Source organism: Seriola dumerili, unplaced genomic scaffold, assembly GCF_002260705.1.
Source record: "Seriola dumerili isolate Sdu_G_001 unplaced genomic scaffold, Sdu_1.0 BDQW01000468.1, whole genome shotgun sequence".
NCBI classification, from domain to species: domain Eukaryota; kingdom Metazoa; phylum Chordata; class Actinopteri; order Carangiformes; family Carangidae; genus Seriola; species Seriola dumerili.
This window is the reverse complement of record NW_019174723.1, coordinates 2,495,683-2,514,880: the sequence shown is the minus strand read 5'-3', so window position 1 is coordinate 2,514,880 and position 19,198 is coordinate 2,495,683. Positions and strand designations below refer to the sequence as shown.

The 19,198-nt window shown below is 42.3% G+C and overlaps 1 protein-coding gene across 1 annotated transcript in view; it reads left to right on the top strand.

Annotated features, from left to right (window-relative positions):
* Positions 1-19,198, top strand: part of hspg2 (heparan sulfate proteoglycan 2) — a 65,728-nt gene that overhangs the window by 36,028 nt on the left and 10,502 nt on the right. Inside the window, exons 35-61 of the mRNA XM_022763066.1 lie at positions 627-719; positions 803-895; positions 1,001-1,231; positions 1,341-1,454; positions 1,538-1,665; positions 2,175-2,261; positions 2,387-2,445; positions 3,110-3,274; positions 3,455-3,565; positions 3,957-4,057; positions 4,413-4,593; positions 7,166-7,225; positions 10,056-10,178; positions 10,389-10,541; positions 11,324-11,484; positions 11,728-11,805; positions 13,430-13,565; positions 13,696-13,847; positions 14,565-14,709; positions 15,303-15,446; positions 16,554-16,688; positions 16,801-16,982; positions 17,125-17,320; positions 17,515-17,694; positions 17,853-18,113; positions 18,275-18,437; positions 19,081-19,178. Coding sequence (XP_022618787.1) covers positions 627-719; positions 803-895; positions 1,001-1,231; positions 1,341-1,454; positions 1,538-1,665; positions 2,175-2,261; positions 2,387-2,445; positions 3,110-3,274; positions 3,455-3,565; positions 3,957-4,057; positions 4,413-4,593; positions 7,166-7,225; positions 10,056-10,178; positions 10,389-10,541; positions 11,324-11,484; positions 11,728-11,805; positions 13,430-13,565; positions 13,696-13,847; positions 14,565-14,709; positions 15,303-15,446; positions 16,554-16,688; positions 16,801-16,982; positions 17,125-17,320; positions 17,515-17,694; positions 17,853-18,113; positions 18,275-18,437; positions 19,081-19,178 — 3,730 coding nt within the window. The remainder of the gene's footprint in view (positions 1-626; positions 720-802; positions 896-1,000; positions 1,232-1,340; positions 1,455-1,537; positions 1,666-2,174; positions 2,262-2,386; positions 2,446-3,109; positions 3,275-3,454; positions 3,566-3,956; positions 4,058-4,412; positions 4,594-7,165; positions 7,226-10,055; positions 10,179-10,388; positions 10,542-11,323; positions 11,485-11,727; positions 11,806-13,429; positions 13,566-13,695; positions 13,848-14,564; positions 14,710-15,302; positions 15,447-16,553; positions 16,689-16,800; positions 16,983-17,124; positions 17,321-17,514; positions 17,695-17,852; positions 18,114-18,274; positions 18,438-19,080; positions 19,179-19,198) is intronic.

Genomic DNA, 19,198 nt, shown 5'->3' with positions numbered 1-19,198 from the left:
ATGACGAGTAAACTAAACTTCATGTGTGAAATGGGTGGAGTGGCCCTTTTAAGTGCATTTGCCACACTGACATTTAGTGACATTCATGGTAGTATCACAGCAGCCTGTTTACATTATAACTCTCACATTAGAGCCGAACAATTAATCAAAATATTATCAAACTCGCAATATGGCCAAGTGCAATATCCAAATCACAGAAGCTGATAAAGGTAAAATGTTCCACACCAGACCATAAATTAACCATTGTGGTGCTACAGAGAGACCTCGGCCTATAAATCATTTTCTGCAGACCCAACAAAAATCAAATCATGATTTTTATATTTTTTCTCAGTGTAAATGAAATGCAAAAATCAGCATTCCAACTGAAATTGTGGCTCATATTGCAATCATGAATAATTGCAAATGATTTTTTTTTCTTTTTGATTTTTTTTTGTGTATTGTTCAGCCCCATCTCACACGTTCAAAAGAACTTCTTAGTATGCTTCTTCACATCCTTCTTGCGCACAGGATTTGATGTTACAAAACAGCCTGTGTCGCTCTGTGTTTTTGTTTCATCACGGGAACTGCAGCTGTGTTTGACCTGGCGAGAGATCTAAAGCCTCTTCCTTTGCTTCACCCTGCCTTAGGTGGGTTCTTACGGAGGTAAACTCAAATACACCGTCTCCTACGTGGCTGGTCCAAGAGGAACGCTGCTCGACGATGCTGACGTGCAGATTATTGTGAGTATGCTGACTCGCTTGTTTTCCTCTCGTGGTCACGTGTGTTTGTAGCGTTTGCTCACCTGTCGCTGTTGCTCCCGCAGGGTAACGACATCACTCTGGTGGCTCGTCAGTCCTGGCAGAGGAGGCAGCAGGGCAGCAGAGAGACTCACCGGTTTGAGATTGTCTTCAGAGAGGTGAGCGGCTCAGGGCTGCAGAGTAACATAGACAACAGGAAGTGTTATCAGGAAGCATATTGTATGAGAATAGATGAGAATAGCCATTGTCTTTTTGGTTCATAGGAAAACTGGCGCCGTCCGGATGGCATGCCTGCAACCCGTGAGCACCTGATGATGGTTTTGGCTGATCTGGATGATATCCTCATCCGAGCATCCTACTCTACCGAGATGCGATCCTCCAGCATCTCTGATATCAACATGGAAGTCGCTGTGCCCAACTACAGCGGCTTGGCGCAGGCCCTCGAGGTAGAGCAGTGTCGCTGCCCACCTGGATACCAGGGACTCTCTTGCCAGGTAATTCATCATCTTTTCTGAATTGCTGACTTTAGCAGAAGCAATCCAAGCTGATTTTGCCTCATTAAAATGCTCCCTGATGTATCTGAAATCATAATGTCTATTTTAGGACTGCGCCCCTGGATATACTCGCACTGGAGGAGGTTTATACCTGGGTCACTGTGAGCTCTGTGAATGTAACGGCCACTCTGACTCCTGCCATCCGGAGACTGGCATTTGCACGGTACAACACAGTGTAGATTACTGTATTATATCACCCTGATGAGACGGACAAATCTCTAAACAATGATGTATTTCACCTTCCAGAGCTGCCTGCATAACACTCAGGGCGAGCTCTGTGAGCAGTGCGCCCCTGGTTTCTTCGGCGACCCCACTGTTGGCACTCCAGAGGACTGCCAGCCCTGCGCCTGCCCCCACACTGACCCTGACAACCAGTGAGTACTGGCACAGATAACAAGACCTCGCATTCCACCTCCATTTTTAGCTCAAGACAAGTCTGTGTCCGGCTCACTTGCTCTTGTTCACAGCAAATTCCATTGTCTTGTAAATTCAGGAGTTTGATTCGTTTCAATTATTTTAACCTGTTTTCTGCCAACTAGCACCAAATATTGCATATTCACTCTCCTGCTCAAGTCATCTGATTCTGTATCCTAGCATTTCAACAGATCAGGGTCAGTGGGGATACAAAATCTTGCCAAGTGCAAGTAAAAAAATTGAAGTATATTGAAGAAATCTTTTAGTGAAATATGAGAATCTCAGCTGCTTCCTGTGCAAATCCACTTGTGTTTTGATCAAGGGTCACATTCTGGTTCCCCTGCTATAATCTGCCTTGCAAAAGATGAATGTGACACTAAATGACTTGGTAATAGGTTCAGCAGGGAATCCGTTGATACTGAACCTAGAATTTAGCTTCTTGCCTGTGTGTGTTCAACTCATGTAACAGGTTCTCCCCTACATGTGAGAGCCTTGGAAATGGAGGCTACCAGTGCACTGCCTGTCAGCCTGGCTACACCGGCCAGTACTGTGAGCGGTGAGATAACCCGGCACTTTCTCTCGATGTTAATGGAATAGTTTCAAGTGGTTGATTTTTGATGAACAGCACTTATTAGGGTACACTGTGGTTAAATTTCCTTTCTATGTTTTTACCATCATCAGTTGTGCTACTGGTTATGTTGGCAACCCACAGGAGAGAGAGAAGTGTCGCCCATACGATGGTAAGGCTACATTTTGTTTTAATAGAAATTTGATTAAACTGTTCTCATATTCAAAAATATACTTACAGTATGTGTGTGCTTGAAATATTTACTGAAGCACAATGAGCTCAAATGAAAAAGACATGAGGGTAGGAGGTCTAGTTTTTTATCAACTTAGACTTCACAGAAGTCACAAGTGAACTGATCTTAACTTCACAGTTTAGATCAGTTCAAGAAGTGTCAGAATATGTAACTTTTTCCATTAAGATGAAGATTTCTTTAGCAGTTAACCACCAGCCAAAAACAAAAGTTGTCATTGAATGGTGTCCACCAAGTTTTGCTTTGTAAAACACATATAAGATGTCTAGTTTACTGCCCAAGCTTGCTTTGTGAAATGAATACTCTCAGAGAGCAATCCTGTGAACAATTTCATCACATTTCCAACATGCAAGCTGCATAATTAATCTTTTTATTATTTACTAATTTATCATTTTTATAATCAATACAAAAGCCATATTTGAGGCCCATGCACGAACACGCCAAAACCCTGTAGGACTGGTATGTTTGTTTAAGTGACAAACAGTCATAAAATGTGACATTGCCACTCTCTGCGTGTAAGCAGTGCTCGCAAAATCGCTTTTGTGAAACCGATCCCTGATGAGTTTATGACCTTTGCACTTTGCAGCTGCAGCCTCCCTGGTGGTGAAGGTTTATCCAGAGAGGGTCTTGGCATCCCAGGGTGGCCCTGTCACTCTGCGGTGTCAGGTGTCCGGCTCTCCTCCGCACTACTTCTACTGGTCCAGAGAGGATGGGCGGCCCATCTCCGGCAGTGCGGACAGACGCAGACAAGGTGAGGGACACACTTTAACCACATGGCCTATGATCATACCTTTTATATCTTAGAAATTGAAATATGTTTGCGCTCCATTTTTTGGTTTTAAATACATTTTTAAAGTTCTGATTTCAGTTATCTTAACACATAAATTGCCTATAATTAATATACATACTGTGTGGGACGACATGTGTGCAGGAGCAGAGCTGTACTTCCCCAATGTTCAGCCGAGTGATGCCGGCGTTTACGTTTGCACCTGCCGAGACCAGCGCAGCACCAACAGGAGCCGTGCTGAAATTGTTGTCACAAGTGAGTATGAGTCTCACTTCCATTTTAGCAAATAGGTTTTTTTCCCCTCAAGCTGCTTATTGCAGCACATGAAATGGATACCATCCCTGGTTTAACTCGAGTTTGCTTATGCACGGATTACATACAGTTTAGTTGACTGTGATGTGGTGCATTCTTTGCATCTGGAGCTTTGCAGGTGTTGGGATAACATATGTGCAACAGTGATGGCAAAAAAAAAAGTTTGCGGTTGTAATAAGGTTATTTTAGCTTTTATATTGATTTTGAAATGGTTTCTTATGTTACCACTTATAATTGATCAAATGAAGTTCACTTTCACTTTATTCAATATTGCAATATTCCAACTGTATTTATGAACTATGAGTATAAATGAATTGTCTCTGCATTTCACCAGGTGTCCAATCCAGACCCATTGAGGTGACAATTGAGGAGCCCAAAGCCCAGACTGTCAGGGTGGGGTCTACTGTCAGCTTCATCTGTACTGCAAAGAGCAAGGTAACACTGGTCAATGATGAGTATTATATTACTTCATTTATTTATTTACTTATTTGAAGTTTTACATTTAAAGGAGTAGTGTGACATTTTGACTTTCTTCACAGGATGTTAGATGAGAATATAGATCCCACTCTCATATACTGTATGTGGAGCTACAACCAGCAGCTGGTTAGCTGAGCTTAGCTTAGCTTAGCATAAAGACAAGGAAAAAGAGATGCCAATCGGTGGATTTTGCTTCTTCTGGACAAAGACAGACCACCTGTTTCCTCCTGCTTCCAGAAAATTAGAGTGTTATTTTTCTCCCATTGCATGCATCTTATGATTCTCCTGCATCTGTCTGCTCACCCTCCCACAGTCACCAGCCTACACCCTGGTTTGGACCCGAATGGGTAACGGGAAACTTCCCAACCGTGCCATGGACTTCAACGGCATCCTGACGATCCAGAATGTCCAGCCCGAGGACGCTGGCGTCTACGTTTGCACGGGCTCCAACATGTTTGCTATGGACGAGGGCAGCGCCATCCTCTACGTGCCAGGTTCGTGATCCTCGGCACTGCATTCCATTCACTCATCACCCCCCCTGCCACCCTACCACTACCAGCTCTGGCTCCTGTAGTTTCCCACCTTAAACTTGAGTCCCCGCCCCCACCCCCACCATCCGCCACCCCTCCCTCCAGCTTGGAATGATGCATGCTTTTCTGTTTGACTGCACTGTAAACACTTAGCTCTGGGTTAACAGCATAATAAGCTTACAGTTCTAACTCCCAATGCTTTTTGGCCTCTGCTGTCAGATACCAACATATAAGCCATGTCTTATTATCATACTGCTCTTCTTACTGCCTTTATTTAACTCGCTCTGATCGATGGATTTTTCTGTGCTTCATATGAAGAAATACAGCTTGTGGGTCTGGTTATAAACTAAAACTGGAGACTACAAATCTCCCAGATAACATATGGGGTTAAGTGTGGAGTTTTAGATTGAAACTAATGGGCACTCTGTGTCATGACACATCCTCTAGACTTGTGACAAATAAGCACTCTTTCGGATCAGTGATTTGTGGGGAACGCTTTCTGACGCCAACGCTCTACTGAATTTACTGCTTTTTTTAAAAAAAGTTTTTATTTTTTATTCTTTCCTCTTTTTCACATTGGTTGAATTAATCGGTGGTGGTTTGGTTGCTTCTCGATTACTGATAGAGTCGCTGTTTGCTGCTTTTTTAAGAGGTTTTACTAGCAGGGTGCTCGATACTGGTGTCTGTCTTTAACTCTGGGCTCATGGTGCCCCCCACCCCCTCCCTCCCATGCCTGAGCTGTAGCGTGTAATGATGAGGAGGAATGTGGATGCCACGACGGGTGCTTAGTGACTCTGCGACTGACATTCAAAGAGGACTTCAGTGTATTCTGGAAGAGAGAAGTAGGAGGAAACCCACTTTTTTTGTGTTGTTCCACTCGATACATTATTCCTTCCTGACATTACCGTCTGCTGTGTTACTCTCTTAATCGTCTCGTTGATGAACGATGAAAAAATGGTGCTATTAGCCATGCAGTCGGTTAAACCTGTATTTGAATTGCTGTTGTACTGCTGTAATACCACTCCTTCATTCCTTTAGTGTCGGCAGAAGTCGGTCCAGTTTCTATCGATTGTTGCTTGTCAGATTTAGTTGGTAAAATATTTAAGAGCTGACTCTTAAAGGGAAAAAAAAGAAGTTTTTTTTAATCCTAATTATGTCAGTAATCAGCTACAATTGTAATATCATGGTCTTTTTATTTACATCCTGTCAATTCTGTTGCCACATTTTGCTTTTTTTTTTTTTTTTTTTTTTATGAATTGACTGAAATATGTTATCCTGAAATGTTTCCATGAAATCAAATATATCAGAAATGTTAGAATTTCTTTTCTTTTTTTTTCAAGGGAATTGGCCATGTGAATGCAATGACTTTGCATGATGTGTGTTTACATTAAGGCAATCTCAAATGTTTTATAAGAAAATATTTTTATATATCTCTTACACCTCAAAAAAATCACAGGTCACATGTTAAATCTTTTTTTTGACATCTGGTCTTCGGGTGCTTTACCATGACTCTGTTGTTTTTTTTTTATTTGTTTATTCTTATTGACTCAAAGGCTATATGATTGCAAATATAACCAAAGGTGCTTCTGTCAAGATTTTACTCATTTTCAAAGTGTTTCTTTTTAAAGGACACCTAACTGATGTAATGTACACGTCACATTGTAATGTATTTATCTTAACTGTGAAAATATTTTGTGAAAAGGAGACAATTGATTAAAGTAATGACACTAGTTCACACTGATTTGCAAAATTTATGGATGGGGCTTATCATCATATGTTATTTTAATCAGTTGAGGATAACCACAAGCTGTATGTCAGCTGAAATAATAAAACTAGTGTTTCAGTGTTTAAAATTGCTTCTTGCTACTAACCTGCATGTCTCATGTGTGGCTATTCTGCTTACCCTCATCTCCCCTTTTTGCTGCCTGTACAGTTCTCATGCACCGTGTGTGTGTGTGTGTGTGTGTGTGTGTGTGTGTGTGTGCGTGTGTGTGTGTGTGTGTGTGTGTGTGTTTGTGCATAATGTGTATCTTGATTTTGAATTCACAGCATAAGGGGCATTTTGGAGCATTGTTGTGTTTTGTTTTCAGTTGATGTTGAGTGCAACATAACCATTAAATGTTACAAACATTATGGTCATTCTAACCAGCACACTTCAGTGCATATGTCAATAATCAATAAATATATCAGGTAAGTGTGAAAATTAAACTGAATGCATGTAACTATGAATTAAATGGCACCAACCATCAGGAGCAAAAGAAATCAATGATGAGCTGAAATTGATATAGGAAAAAATAATTAATTCTTGATGTCCAGGTGGAGCCCATTGAATTCAAGTGCATGATTATTTCTTTTGCATGTTTACATCATGTGTGACTTTTTTTTGGACAAAAACCACAGCGGCCCAAGTTTAGAGATGGATTTAAGTGTCTCTGGGGGGAGATGGAAGGTAAACTGCTGTTACCCTGGAGAACTGACCTGTCAGTTTACCTGTTCCCTCCCCCCTTCCCTCCCTCCCTCCCTCCCACATCTCCAGAGGCCTCACAGACTCAGATGTTTTACACAGCCTATGAAATGTTTGAAGGACACAGAAAGCGTAAGTTCCACATGGGCACGGTTTCCTCTCTGCCGGGCTCCACTGGAGAGGCGGACCCGGCCTCTCCCTCTATGTGTCATGCATGCACTTCACCTTCCGCAGCATGGATAGACTGGTGGCCTGGTAGCGCCCATGTACAATCAACCAAGCAGCTCTGAGAAACACACCCTCTACTCACCTTCACACACACGATGGCCCAGAGCATCTGTGTTGTCTAATGTCCTGTCAGTCCGTCATCTTTAGTTGAATCCAGATCTAAAGATGGATATTTGTTTTCAGTATATTATTATATAAGTTATCATGTTCCTGTCCTTGTTAGAGACGAAGCTTATAAGATTGTACATGAGCATTACTGGCTCCCAGCTGGCTCTTCGGGTTCATCGGGGTCCATCACTGCAGGAAAAAGTGCATGTTAATTCTTGCGGGCAGCTCCTTATGAATGTTGAGGCATCTGTCTATTATTGCAAATAGTCCGAACTGTAAAAGTTGCACTTCACAGAGCTCATATTGTAGATGACAAATAATTGAATTATTGATTACTCTGATATTGTAGGAAAATGTCTCTAATTTGGACAAATACGTCAAAAAAGCCTGTTTTTTTCATGAATTAATTTGTTATATAAAAATCTATATGACATAATAAAACTTCACTTTAAGTTGATGGGATTACATTATCCAGCAACCTTCCGTTTTACGTTAGGGAATTTAATCGCTCTTTAACCCATAAAAAGAGACATTTTGTTTCATCTTGCCAAATGATTAAGTCTGGCAGTTATTCCATTATCAGGTGCTAGATGCTTACAGTTTGATTTTGTGTGACAGTGTCTCCACATTCAGAGACAAGAGATGTTCCTTCCTCCTTCTCTTTGCACTCTGCTCTTTACTTCTTCTCCTCTGGAAACATGCTGTCATCTGGGCTTCAAACATCATACTGTGCTTAATACATCCCATCACACCCTTATTACATCATTAGCTGAATGCGGGTAGCAGAACGGTGTCCAATGCGACAGGGCAGTGTTTCAATGAGTCACACAGATGGAATAACACGGTAAATGTGATATTAATAGATGAATGTCGAGCTATTTTTCAAATGTCTTGACTTCATACATAAAAATCATAAAATATACTGTATGTTCCCTCACTGCCTCCAGTGGTATCTAGGCATGAAGGTATTAATTTTATCTGCTCAGGTTTAGAGATATCTCTTTGCTGTCATGCAAACACAATGGAGGTGGATGGAAGTACTTTCTACAAAAGAAATCGTCCCTATAAAACTGCCGACAGTATGAGTAGCATATTATCACAAGTATAACAGTGACCCTGTTTCTGCAGAGACACATTACTGCTCAATTCTCTGCCATGCTAGCAGTGTAGTTCTGTGGAGGTCCCAGGCTAAAATATCTCAACAACTATTGGAAGTATTGCCATTACAATTTGCACTGGCATTTGTGGCCCCCAGAGGATGAACCCTGTCTTTGGTGATCCCCCAACATTTCATTTATTACATTTCAGCAGTGACTCAAAGTTTTCACTTATCTGAAATATCTCAACCCCTACTCAATAGAATGGCATACATTTTGTACAGATGTTCATGGTCGCCAGATGATTTTTCATGAGGATTTTGGTGATCCCCTGACTTTTCCTCTAGGTTTTGAAGGAAATTTATCAACAATTACTGGATGGACAACCATGAAATCTGGCACACACGTTCATGACCGCTTCAGAATGAATAACTTTGTTGATCCCATAATTTTTCATCTAGCACCATCATCGGGTCAAAATTTAAAAATTTTTCCAATACCTTGGTTTATGATGAATGACGTACTATCAGCTTCAGCTCTACTTTGTGTTAAGTGACAGTTAGCATGTTCACATGCTAAATTAAGATGCTGAATATAAACCTACCTGCTAAATATCAACATGTAAGCATTGCTGATCAGATTTAGCTCAAAGTGGAAATTAGTCTTTTTAGTTTAGTTTTTTTTGTATATGTATTATTTTATATTGTTTTCGGCAGTGCAAATTAAATTCTGTTCACCTCCATACCTCCCTACTGAGGTGAAGGCAGTCAGATTTGTCAAAACCTGGACAGATGAAACCAAAAGTATCTGCTTGGTTAGATACCAGCAGAGGTAGTGAATGTGGGTGAATCGACCCTTTCAGTTTCATCACCTGATGCAATCCATCATAGATCCTTACAAAACACATGACAGAGATTCTTCAAAACACCCACAGTATATAATCAAATCATTTCTCGTTCTTAAAGGTTACACGTGTGTTGAGTGTAGACTTTCGGCCATCGTGTCTGTCCCACAGAGGACGATGAAACTGCTCTCTGCCCTGGAGTACTGGTGTTGCTAAGGTCAGAGAGTCACAGCTCGGCCCAGGCTACAACAGCCTCTGAAGTTTTCGGCCTGCTTAGATAGCCTCATGCTCCTCCCTGCCTACTGAAAGAGGCCTTTCTTTTGCTCTGTCACCCTGGGATCATACGGGATTGAATACGAAGTCTAGCAGCCAGCCAAACTGGCGCAGACAGTGGTATGCCCAGAGGCCATGCCAAGGCGTGCCTGCCACATCTCATCTGTTTTGTCTGCTCTGAGGATGTAGACTGCCAAGGGTGACAGTGGGGGCACAGGCAGAGGCCATCACAGTCTAGTCAATTCATTACGCACAGCTTATATATGATGCCCAAGCAGCATTGAGAGTCATGACAAGTTTTCATTACACTCCATCACTTTACCAATAGACCAGTCGGCATTATCACTTTACTTTATCGCTCTGATAAGTCTCTTCTTTGAGCTGCGTTTGACTGTTGTGTCTACTTTTGTAGCTGGTGAGGGGGCCCAACCTGTGGCCACCATTACTCCCTCAGTGCTGAATGTCCAGCAAGGCCAGAGGGCAGAGTTTCGCTGCACAGTAACTGGGAACCCAACCCCCGCCATCGAATGGATCGGTACGACCAGTTTAAACTCCACTTTTGTATAATTTGGTTGAGCTAATATCATATTAATTTGAGTGGACAGTTAGTTTGTTTTAGTTAATCATACTTAAGAAGACTTTTGAGAAGATTCTGGGAAATTCAATTAATTACAAAGTCATAGACATTCATCGGTGTGTGCAAAATTTCTCCTTGAGTGACCAGGTGTAACTGTGATTATTACAGGAGGTCCAGGGAACAGACTGAGTCCCAGAGCGGTAATACGAGGTGGCATACTGACCTTCACAGCAGTGGACCCAGCTGATGAGGGAGAGTACACCTGCAAAGCCCTGAACACTCATGGCGAGCACACAGCGCGGGTTTCCCTCTTTATACAAAGTATGCTCCGTGTTTATGTGTGTGTGTATTTGTGGAGGAATGAATGTGTTTACACACTGACATTGTGGGGACTTGTCCACTTTTTGGGGACACAATCTACATTATTAGGTTTTAGGGTTAAGACTTGGTTTAATGCTAAGGTTAGGTTAAGGTTAGGACAAGGGTTAGGGATAGACATGTAATGGTTATGGTTAAGTTAGGTAGGTTAAGGTAAGTTTTCCCCTTACGTTATGGAAACAGGTGATCGTGGGGACCTCACATATAAGATGAAAACATAACACTTAATAACACAAGATCTTTTTCTAAAAACCATAAAAATCATCTCATCAGAATGAGACTGTCCCACCTATTTTCAATGGATTCTTAGAGGCTCAATGATTTTTTTGAAAAACAACTAGCTTTAAACAACAGAAGCATCTCATGTCACCATTTTTGTAACCTGATCAGGAATTAAATGCTCTCTTTAGCTTATCGTCCTCTTGCTTTAAAGTGACACTATGCAACTTTTGAAAAAAGAACGTTGAATTCATAATAATTAAAACACACACTTAACTCAATTCAATACATTCTTACTTGGTCTGGTATTGTAGTTGGTAGCTTATGATAACTAACATTAGCTAAAGTCTTGTCTGTTTGTACTATTATAACACTACATTTTACCATATCACAGTTAAGCATCTCAAAGTTATGTTTTTTGGGGGTTTTTTTCTGTCAAGCTCAAGATGTTGTGGTGTACATAATATATTTTGTCATTGAATGACCACGATGCACTTTTTGGTCAGAATCTAACCCAAGTGGCCTAGGCACCCAGCCCCAAGTCCAAGTCAGTCCCCAAAATGTTGAAGTCCATGAGGGCGACACCTTGAGGTTGTACTGCCGTGCATCTGGATCACCCACACCGAAGCTCACCTGGCTGAAAAATGGAGGACAAATCCCTCCACAGGTGAGACGTCCCCCGTTGTCTCAGTACCTGAATGGTGACCTAAACGTGGATTGATTTACATATTGCTGTATCTCTACCTTGCACCTCAAGGTGTGTCCGGTGCCGATGGTACTTCATCATACTATGTCAGTTTTTATGACTGTTTCAGCATTTTGACCACTTACCTTTATTTTTTCCCTCCCTTCTGTTTGTCTCCTCCTCCCCTTTTTTTTTTGATCCCACCCTGTTCTGACGTTTACTCAGGCCATTCCCTCTCACGGTTTCCATCAGTTTAAAAGCAACAGTGTCGATGTGTTACAGAGACGTATTGAGGAGCTGCAGGTCTGTCCATCTGTCCGATGTCTGTCTGTCCTGTCTCATAGTTCACATCCATTGTCCTCTACTGACCTCGTCTTCACACATTGTCGACTAAGTGCATGATCAAACGTGTCCTTGATTCACACCTTGTAAACCCTGTTAATTTACATCAGCTGCTCACTAAGTCCCGTTAGAGCTGGTGCCAAATACATTAAAATCATCTAGCTGGGTCTGGTTGACGTCTTGGTGTACTTGCATGCAGTTCTTGTTTTTTATGTTGCGTTTAATTAATGAAGGTGTTCCATAGTCTTTTGTTTTGTTCTGTCCACATCAAAACCATCCCTGACGTGTTTGGGCTCTCAGCACCCAGTTGACCCTCATCATTCCATTGAGTGTATTAACAGGACTAAGTATACAGTAGGTACTGTAGGTATTTCAGACATATTTTTCTCCGTGCCAGGCGCAGCCCTCTGCCCCCACGCCCCAGGGGTTTTTTTTGTGTTAGTCTGGTTTCTGCACGGCCCTCCTCGGCTCGGCAAGGGCTCCGGGGCCTGTTTAGTTCTGCCTCAGAGAGCCACTGCGTTGTGTCAGCCTTTCCCAGGGGGAGCCGGGCTCTGCCGTGCGACCACGCAGAAATTCTGTATGCTCTAGCAAACGGCTTGCTTTGAAAACTCGTCAATGGGTTCAGACACACATTGAGCCAAGGCCCGCCTCAGCCACTGCTCGGTTTAGCCTCCCTCACGGTTGAATGGGCCGGAGCTAAGCAGCTTTGTCCATGGATGCCCCAACACCCCCCGGATACAGTAATCCCTCCCCAGACCCTCCCCTCCTGATTCCCCTCCCCTCTGAGGTGTTTCCAAACTTTATAAAAGCTAATTTTCAGCCTTGTTGGGCCTCTGACTGCCATGTGGAGTAGTATACAAACAAATCAACTTGTTGATTACTCATGGGACAGAAAGACATGAACGTTCTTAAATATGAGTGTTGAAATTGATGCAGGGTTTGGGTTTTTACTGTTTGCTCTGAGGTATTTGATTTGTGGATCTTTTGACTTCTGCGAATCTGGCTAGTGATTAGATTTTGCAGTTAAGATATTCTTTTTTTTTAATGCTTATTGAGTATCTTCTGGCTCAAATCAATGTGTCACAAACTGTCAATTCTAACTTCATTTTTACAATCATCAATCATTAATTCTTTTAGCATAAAGATAATAATAGTGTAGTACATGTAATTATCACAGATCACGATTTATTAACAAATTAAAACCACAACAATCATCATAGAGATGTTGGCACTACTTTGTACAAAGTGAGTTTCACGTGCAAAGTATTGTGCCATAGAAATCATGAACAAAAATCCATTTAGAGAGCTACTGAACTGTAGCAATAACAGCTCTTGTCTTGTCTGTAAGATCTACACTGTGGTGCTTTTGTGTCGCTATTAGCTAGTAATGTCATAATGTCATATTCCTGTTGTTTAAAGGGAAGCAAGACAGGTAAGTGATCTAATTTGTCTTCAGTATAATTATCTGTGTAAGTTATATCTTTGAAATGTAATGCTCAGTGCTGTGTGTCATGGCAGGAAAAGGGGCGATGTGATTGAGATTGAGGTTTTCTAATCTGCTCCCTTACTGATGTGTCCTCTCCAGGCCCGCATGGAGCGCACCGACATCGGCACTCTGCTCATCCCCAACATCAAGATGTCCGACTCAGGCACTTACATGTGTGTTGGCAGCAACAGCATTGGCTCGAATAGCGCTCCAATCAAAGTGACGGTGCTCAAAGGTGAGATGGTTCGACTGTTGGTGATTGACTCAGAGGTTCCAATTTGGTGTCCATGGGAACATTTCAGGTGTCATATTTTGCATTGAATTAGAGAAAACATAATGTGGTGCATATGTTTGTGTTTGTACAGCGGACCATATCTCATCAGTGGTCAGCATCCAGCCATCTATAGCTGATGTCCAGGAGGGCCAGAACCTGGAGCTCAACTGTTTGGCCCCCGGAAATCCTCCTCCCCAAGTCACCTGGACGAGAGCCAGTGGACGCCTCTCCTCCAACCACCAGGTAATCACACAAAAATGGAAAATGCATGTTATTTGTGTCAGAATCACTGCACAACACTGCCACTGCAGTTTGAAGCTTATTTAGCATTGGTGGAATGTGTCAGTACATTTATCCAAGTACTGTTCTTCTCTTACTGTTGAGTTATGTGTGCTTTACTTAAGTATTTCTATTTTATGCTACTTTATACTTTCACTCCTCTACACTTCAGAGAGAAATGTTTTGCTAAATCCTCTGCTTTTAACTCGCAACTATAGTCACTGGTTCCTTTGCAGACTTATAACTTATAAATGATGCATGATATGATGCATCGTTATAGATTCAACCACCCAACAGTGTATAAAGTAGTTAAAATTAGCTCCACCTCAGCCAGCTGTGATATTAAAATACTGCTTATGTGTCAGTGGTTGACAGTGAGCTACTCTGCCCAACAAGTACTTTTATATTTGATACTTTTTTGTAAATTTTGCTGATAATACTTTTGTATGTTTGAATGCAGTATTTAGCAGAGTGGTATTTCCTCTTACTAATTTAAAAACCCACTTTTTTGTTTGAGTGTATTCATGTTTCCTGTTTATTCCCAAATCATATTCTTTATTGTTGGTTAAACTAGTATCATATAGACTTGAGTAGCAGTAATGGTGGTAACAGTAGAAATATTATGAGTAATAAAAGCTATAATACTTTCAGTATTGTAAGGGTCTCCATTCCTTTGTGCAGGTTCTGGGCAGTCAGCTGCGGATCCTGTCAGCCTCTCCAGAAGACTCAGGAGAGTATATCTGTCGGTTGCAGAGCAACACTGGAAACCCAGGCTCTCATGTCCACCAGGCCTCTGTCTCTGTGTCTGTCACTTCATCTTCTTCACGTAAGTCAGTCAACACTTTAAGCCTTATGGATGTTATGTGGACATGTCTTGCTTTGTGGACTACACAAATGGTTTTTCACACTGCAACAGAGTGCAACACAATAAACACAAGAGCCCGTTTGTTCTTTTTCCATGTGTTTAATCCCGCTGTACTCTGCTGTGCTTGAGGTTGGGCAATTTACTCTGACTTTGACGGTCATTTCTTTCTCACTGAGGAAATTAGACTTGATGGCAGCATCAGTCACAGGCTGGGAGAAACACATTAATGGCAGGGCATTACATGGCAGAGTGTTGTTCTCAGACTAACACTGCCTCACTTCATGAATGAACTTTCCAGTTGTGCTTTCCAGTGTTGCCCAGCGTGACCTCAGATTGAATGATTTTCCTCGCTACTGTCCCATGATCTCATCCTCATTCACTCCTTCCTGGACCTCAGAAGAGTCTGAGTTTTAAACTGCTGCCAATGAAGCCCGTAGCCACATTGGATTGCAATTTGTTACTTCAAGTGTCTGTGAATGATATGTCAGCGTAATGAAGTGAGATCATGAACAAATCTGTCCAGAGCCTTAAAAAGCTGCCGGTTTCTGCTGCAGGTCTTCAGAGTCCAATCATCGCCATTGAGCCCCACAGTGCTGCAGTGCGTGTGGGGGAGTCAGCTAGCTTCAGGTGCAGGGTGTACAGCGGAGCCCAGCCTGTCAGACTGGAGTGGAAACTGGCCAGCAACCAACCGCTGCCAGGTAATAATAACACACACACACACACACACACACATACACACACGCTCAGCTGCCTCTGAGGAATAAGCCTGCTTAATGAGTTCTGATTTTATGAAGTCATTATTTACAAGCAATTACAGTCCACCCATTAAGCACTCCTCTGTTACTTCTTTTAATGACTGTAATGACTAATTGAGAACTCTCTCTCATCTCTTTCTCCTAGACTTGCACTGACATTTTTGCATTAACTAAAATTTTGCATGACATTAGCTAGAAGGGCACTCAGTGGGTGCAGACCAAGGCCAATGTCAAGCAACATACTTCATCAGACTTCAGAGAAAAAAAATTCTAATTCATAGCAAATGATCTGCCCCCAAAATTTAATGGGTTCTTCCCTGGCTCTCGCCCCACCCCCCCACCAAGTTCAGTGCAAATCAGTTCAGTACTTTTTGCATAATCCTGCTAACACATCAGACACAGGTGAAAACATAACCTCCTTGGCAGAGGTAATAATATCTGGTAAGATTTCATGACATGATGGCTTTTATTCTGGTCTTTACTTTATAGTATGTGTTGAATAAAGACAGTACATTTAATGTATGTTGTATCCAGTCATTTCCTTCAGTCTCAAATTTGCACCCTCACACTTTCATGTGATCATTTTTTTCTAAAAGGGCTTAAATAAATTTGACTGCACAAGGCTGGTCATTGTAAAATTCCTAGATTTTAATTAGCAGTCTTCAGCTTAGGTTCTCTTAGACGGTTTTTGAGTATCTTCAAGAGTTAGCTGAAACCTAAGATTGAGAGCTACTCAACATGTCTTAAAAAGCCACTCCAGCAATTAAGTTTCACTCCTATATTAAGTTGGAGGACTGAAAAGAGAGAAATTTAAGCTTCAAAAACACTTTTCAACATCTCAAGCCAAGGCAAAGATCATCAGCGTAAACAGGGTTATTTATTAAAACTTCAGAGAGCTTCCTCCGGGAGCAGAATACATTAGACAACTGTTTTCACAGGCTGAGCAGTATCAATACATGACAAGTAAACTGAACTCCCCTTTAAGCTTCATAAGTCTCCTGCGGTATCTACAGCAGCTCTGATTGTTGCATTTGCTCCCCTGTTCCGCAGATAATGTCAAAGTCGGCCCTGATGGTTCTGTTATCACCATCACCAGCGCGCGCCCTATCAACCACGGTGCCTACCGCTGTGTGGCGAGCAACCCGTTCGGCATCACTCACACCATTGTGTCTTTGATTGTCAAAGGTGAGTCACATGCACATCATGTTGTAAACAGGAGGAATCTTCACGAAGGGTTCCCTCTAGTGGCTGATCAGAGACATGGTCGTGTACTAGTATTTTGTACCTGTACTCTCAGAGATCCCTGTGGCCACCGTCACCCCCGTTGGACCTGTGCGCGTCAGAGTGGGCGAACCCATTAACCTGGAATGCCAGGCGTCAGGAGAGCCACGCCCCTCAGTGTCGTGGCACCGGCTGGACAGCAACCGTAAGACCATGCTGAGCAGCCCTGTACCCATGGAGTCCAATGCAGTCATGCAGGTACGGATCATGTCGTATTGTTGCTTCTGTGTTGCTATTTAAAGACTCGGATTCATAATCGGTCATTGAAATCAGCCTTTTTTTTTGGTTTTGTTTGTTTTGTATCTTGATAGCGAAATATATCAATTTTCCTCTTGTGCAGATACTCGTGGCACGTCCAGAAGATAGTGGCACATACGTGTGCACAGCTCGCAACAATGAGGGCTCTACGGAGACCAAGATAGAGGTGGTTGTTGAGGGAGGCTCTCAAGTTCCATCAGTGCCCAGAGGCTCCGTTCCTGAGCCACTGATGATTGTGGTGGAGGGACAGACTGCGACACTGCGCTGCGAGGCCCACGGTAATGACTAAGAAAAATGTCATTTGAGTTCACTTGAATGTGTTATGTTTTGTCTTCTTGTGTCACTTTTTCATGTCGCATCACTTCACTCTATGAAAGAGAAACATCTTTATTGTAAATGAAAGTCAGAAACTGGCTTTTCAAAATGAGCCAAGCCAAGGATTTATGTTTTACTCTCAACTTTGCTTCTCTAGGTTTCCCCTCACCAACAATCACCTGGTCCAAGCTGCGGTCTCCTCTGCCTTGGAGACACAAGGTGGTGAACAACAGCTTGGTGCTGCCCAACGTGGGCCGGCAAGACTCTGGAGAATACATCTGCAGTGCCACCAACAACATGGGCACCACTGACGTCACCATCATGCTAGATGTAGAAAGTGAGTGTTGTTGTTTTTTTACATTTAAAAGAAAAAAAATCTATTCAGCTTTATTATTTTTAAATATAGTATCCACTGAACAGAAATTCCTTCTTCATGTTTCATGTTGCTCCCAAGAAAACAAACAAACCCAATGATTTTTTTCCTCCTATCTTTAGCTCTTCCTTATGCCACATCTGTGCCTGATGATGTGGCTGTGCGTGTCGGCGAGGTGATCAGGTTGCAGTGCCTGGCCCACGGCACTCCTCCTTTAACCTACACTTGGACCAAGCTGGATGGAAACCTGTCCCCGAGGGCTCAAGTTAGCGGCGGGGATCTCCAGATCAACCTGGCCGCTGCCGAGGATGCCGGGAGCTACAAGTGTGTGGCCAGCAACAAAGTGGGCAACAGTGAAGTGGTCGCCAAAGTCACAGTCAGATGTGAGTTTGCTGATAATATGATGATTCGACAAGGTTTAACATGTCATAAAGATAGTTGGCAAATGTTTCAGAGTATCTAAAGATCCATGAAGGAGTGTGCGCAGTGATATTCCTGCACCGCAACAAGACCTAAAATACATCTCTGTCGTTCCCCTCTGTAGCTCCTCTGGCGGTGCGTGTGTCACCCCAGGTTGAGGTGAAGGCCCAGGGCAGCGCTGTGGAGTTTACCTGCTCAGCAGCAGGTGGAATAGAAACCAAAATTGAGTGGCTGAAGGAAGGAGGCGCCCTGCCGCCAAACCACCACATCAAGGATGGAGTGCTCAGGTGACTCATAAGGCTCTGTGCTGGGTTGTTGGAAATAGGCAACAGTACAAGACAAAAACAGCTCTGAATGTTTGGATACGTATGATATTTAAGGATCAAATGCATCAAATGCAAGTTTGCATATTTAATATATACTACTCTTTTTTTTTTTAATGCTAAATTATTTGAGCATGGCACCTTTTAGCAAAAGTTACTCAAACAGGAATAAATAGCACTTTTGTAAGGGACTGTTTTCAGCTAAGGATTTGGCGAGCTAGCAAGTATTTAGCAACAGGACGGTTGGTGACCGTTGGGTCAACTCAAAAAAAACTACAGTGACTAAACATGTCATCCGGTGCAACAGTGAGACTCACTTATGGGTTTTAATAGGTGTTGGACAACAATGAAAGTCTATAGCCCCAGAGGAATAAACTATATCAGGCTTCGGCTACACAGAGAGTACTTGTTTGGAGAATACATTTATTGTTGGTTTTGGTCTTTTCATGGATTGTTTTGGCCATAAAAATGTAGAATATTACCAGACTTATCCTTTAAATGGGTTAAAACATTTAAATCTACTGATAAAATTCCTTAAATGTGTAATATGTAAAGTAAAAACGGAACCATGACTTGTTTTCATGTGTAATTTAATGTCTCTCCGTAGGATTGAGAACCTTGAGCAGAGCAATGAAGGTGTTTATATCTGCAGAGCGAGCAGTGTGTATGGTCAGGCCCAGGACACTGCCAGACTGACCATCCAAGGTCTGTAGAATTTACTGCAA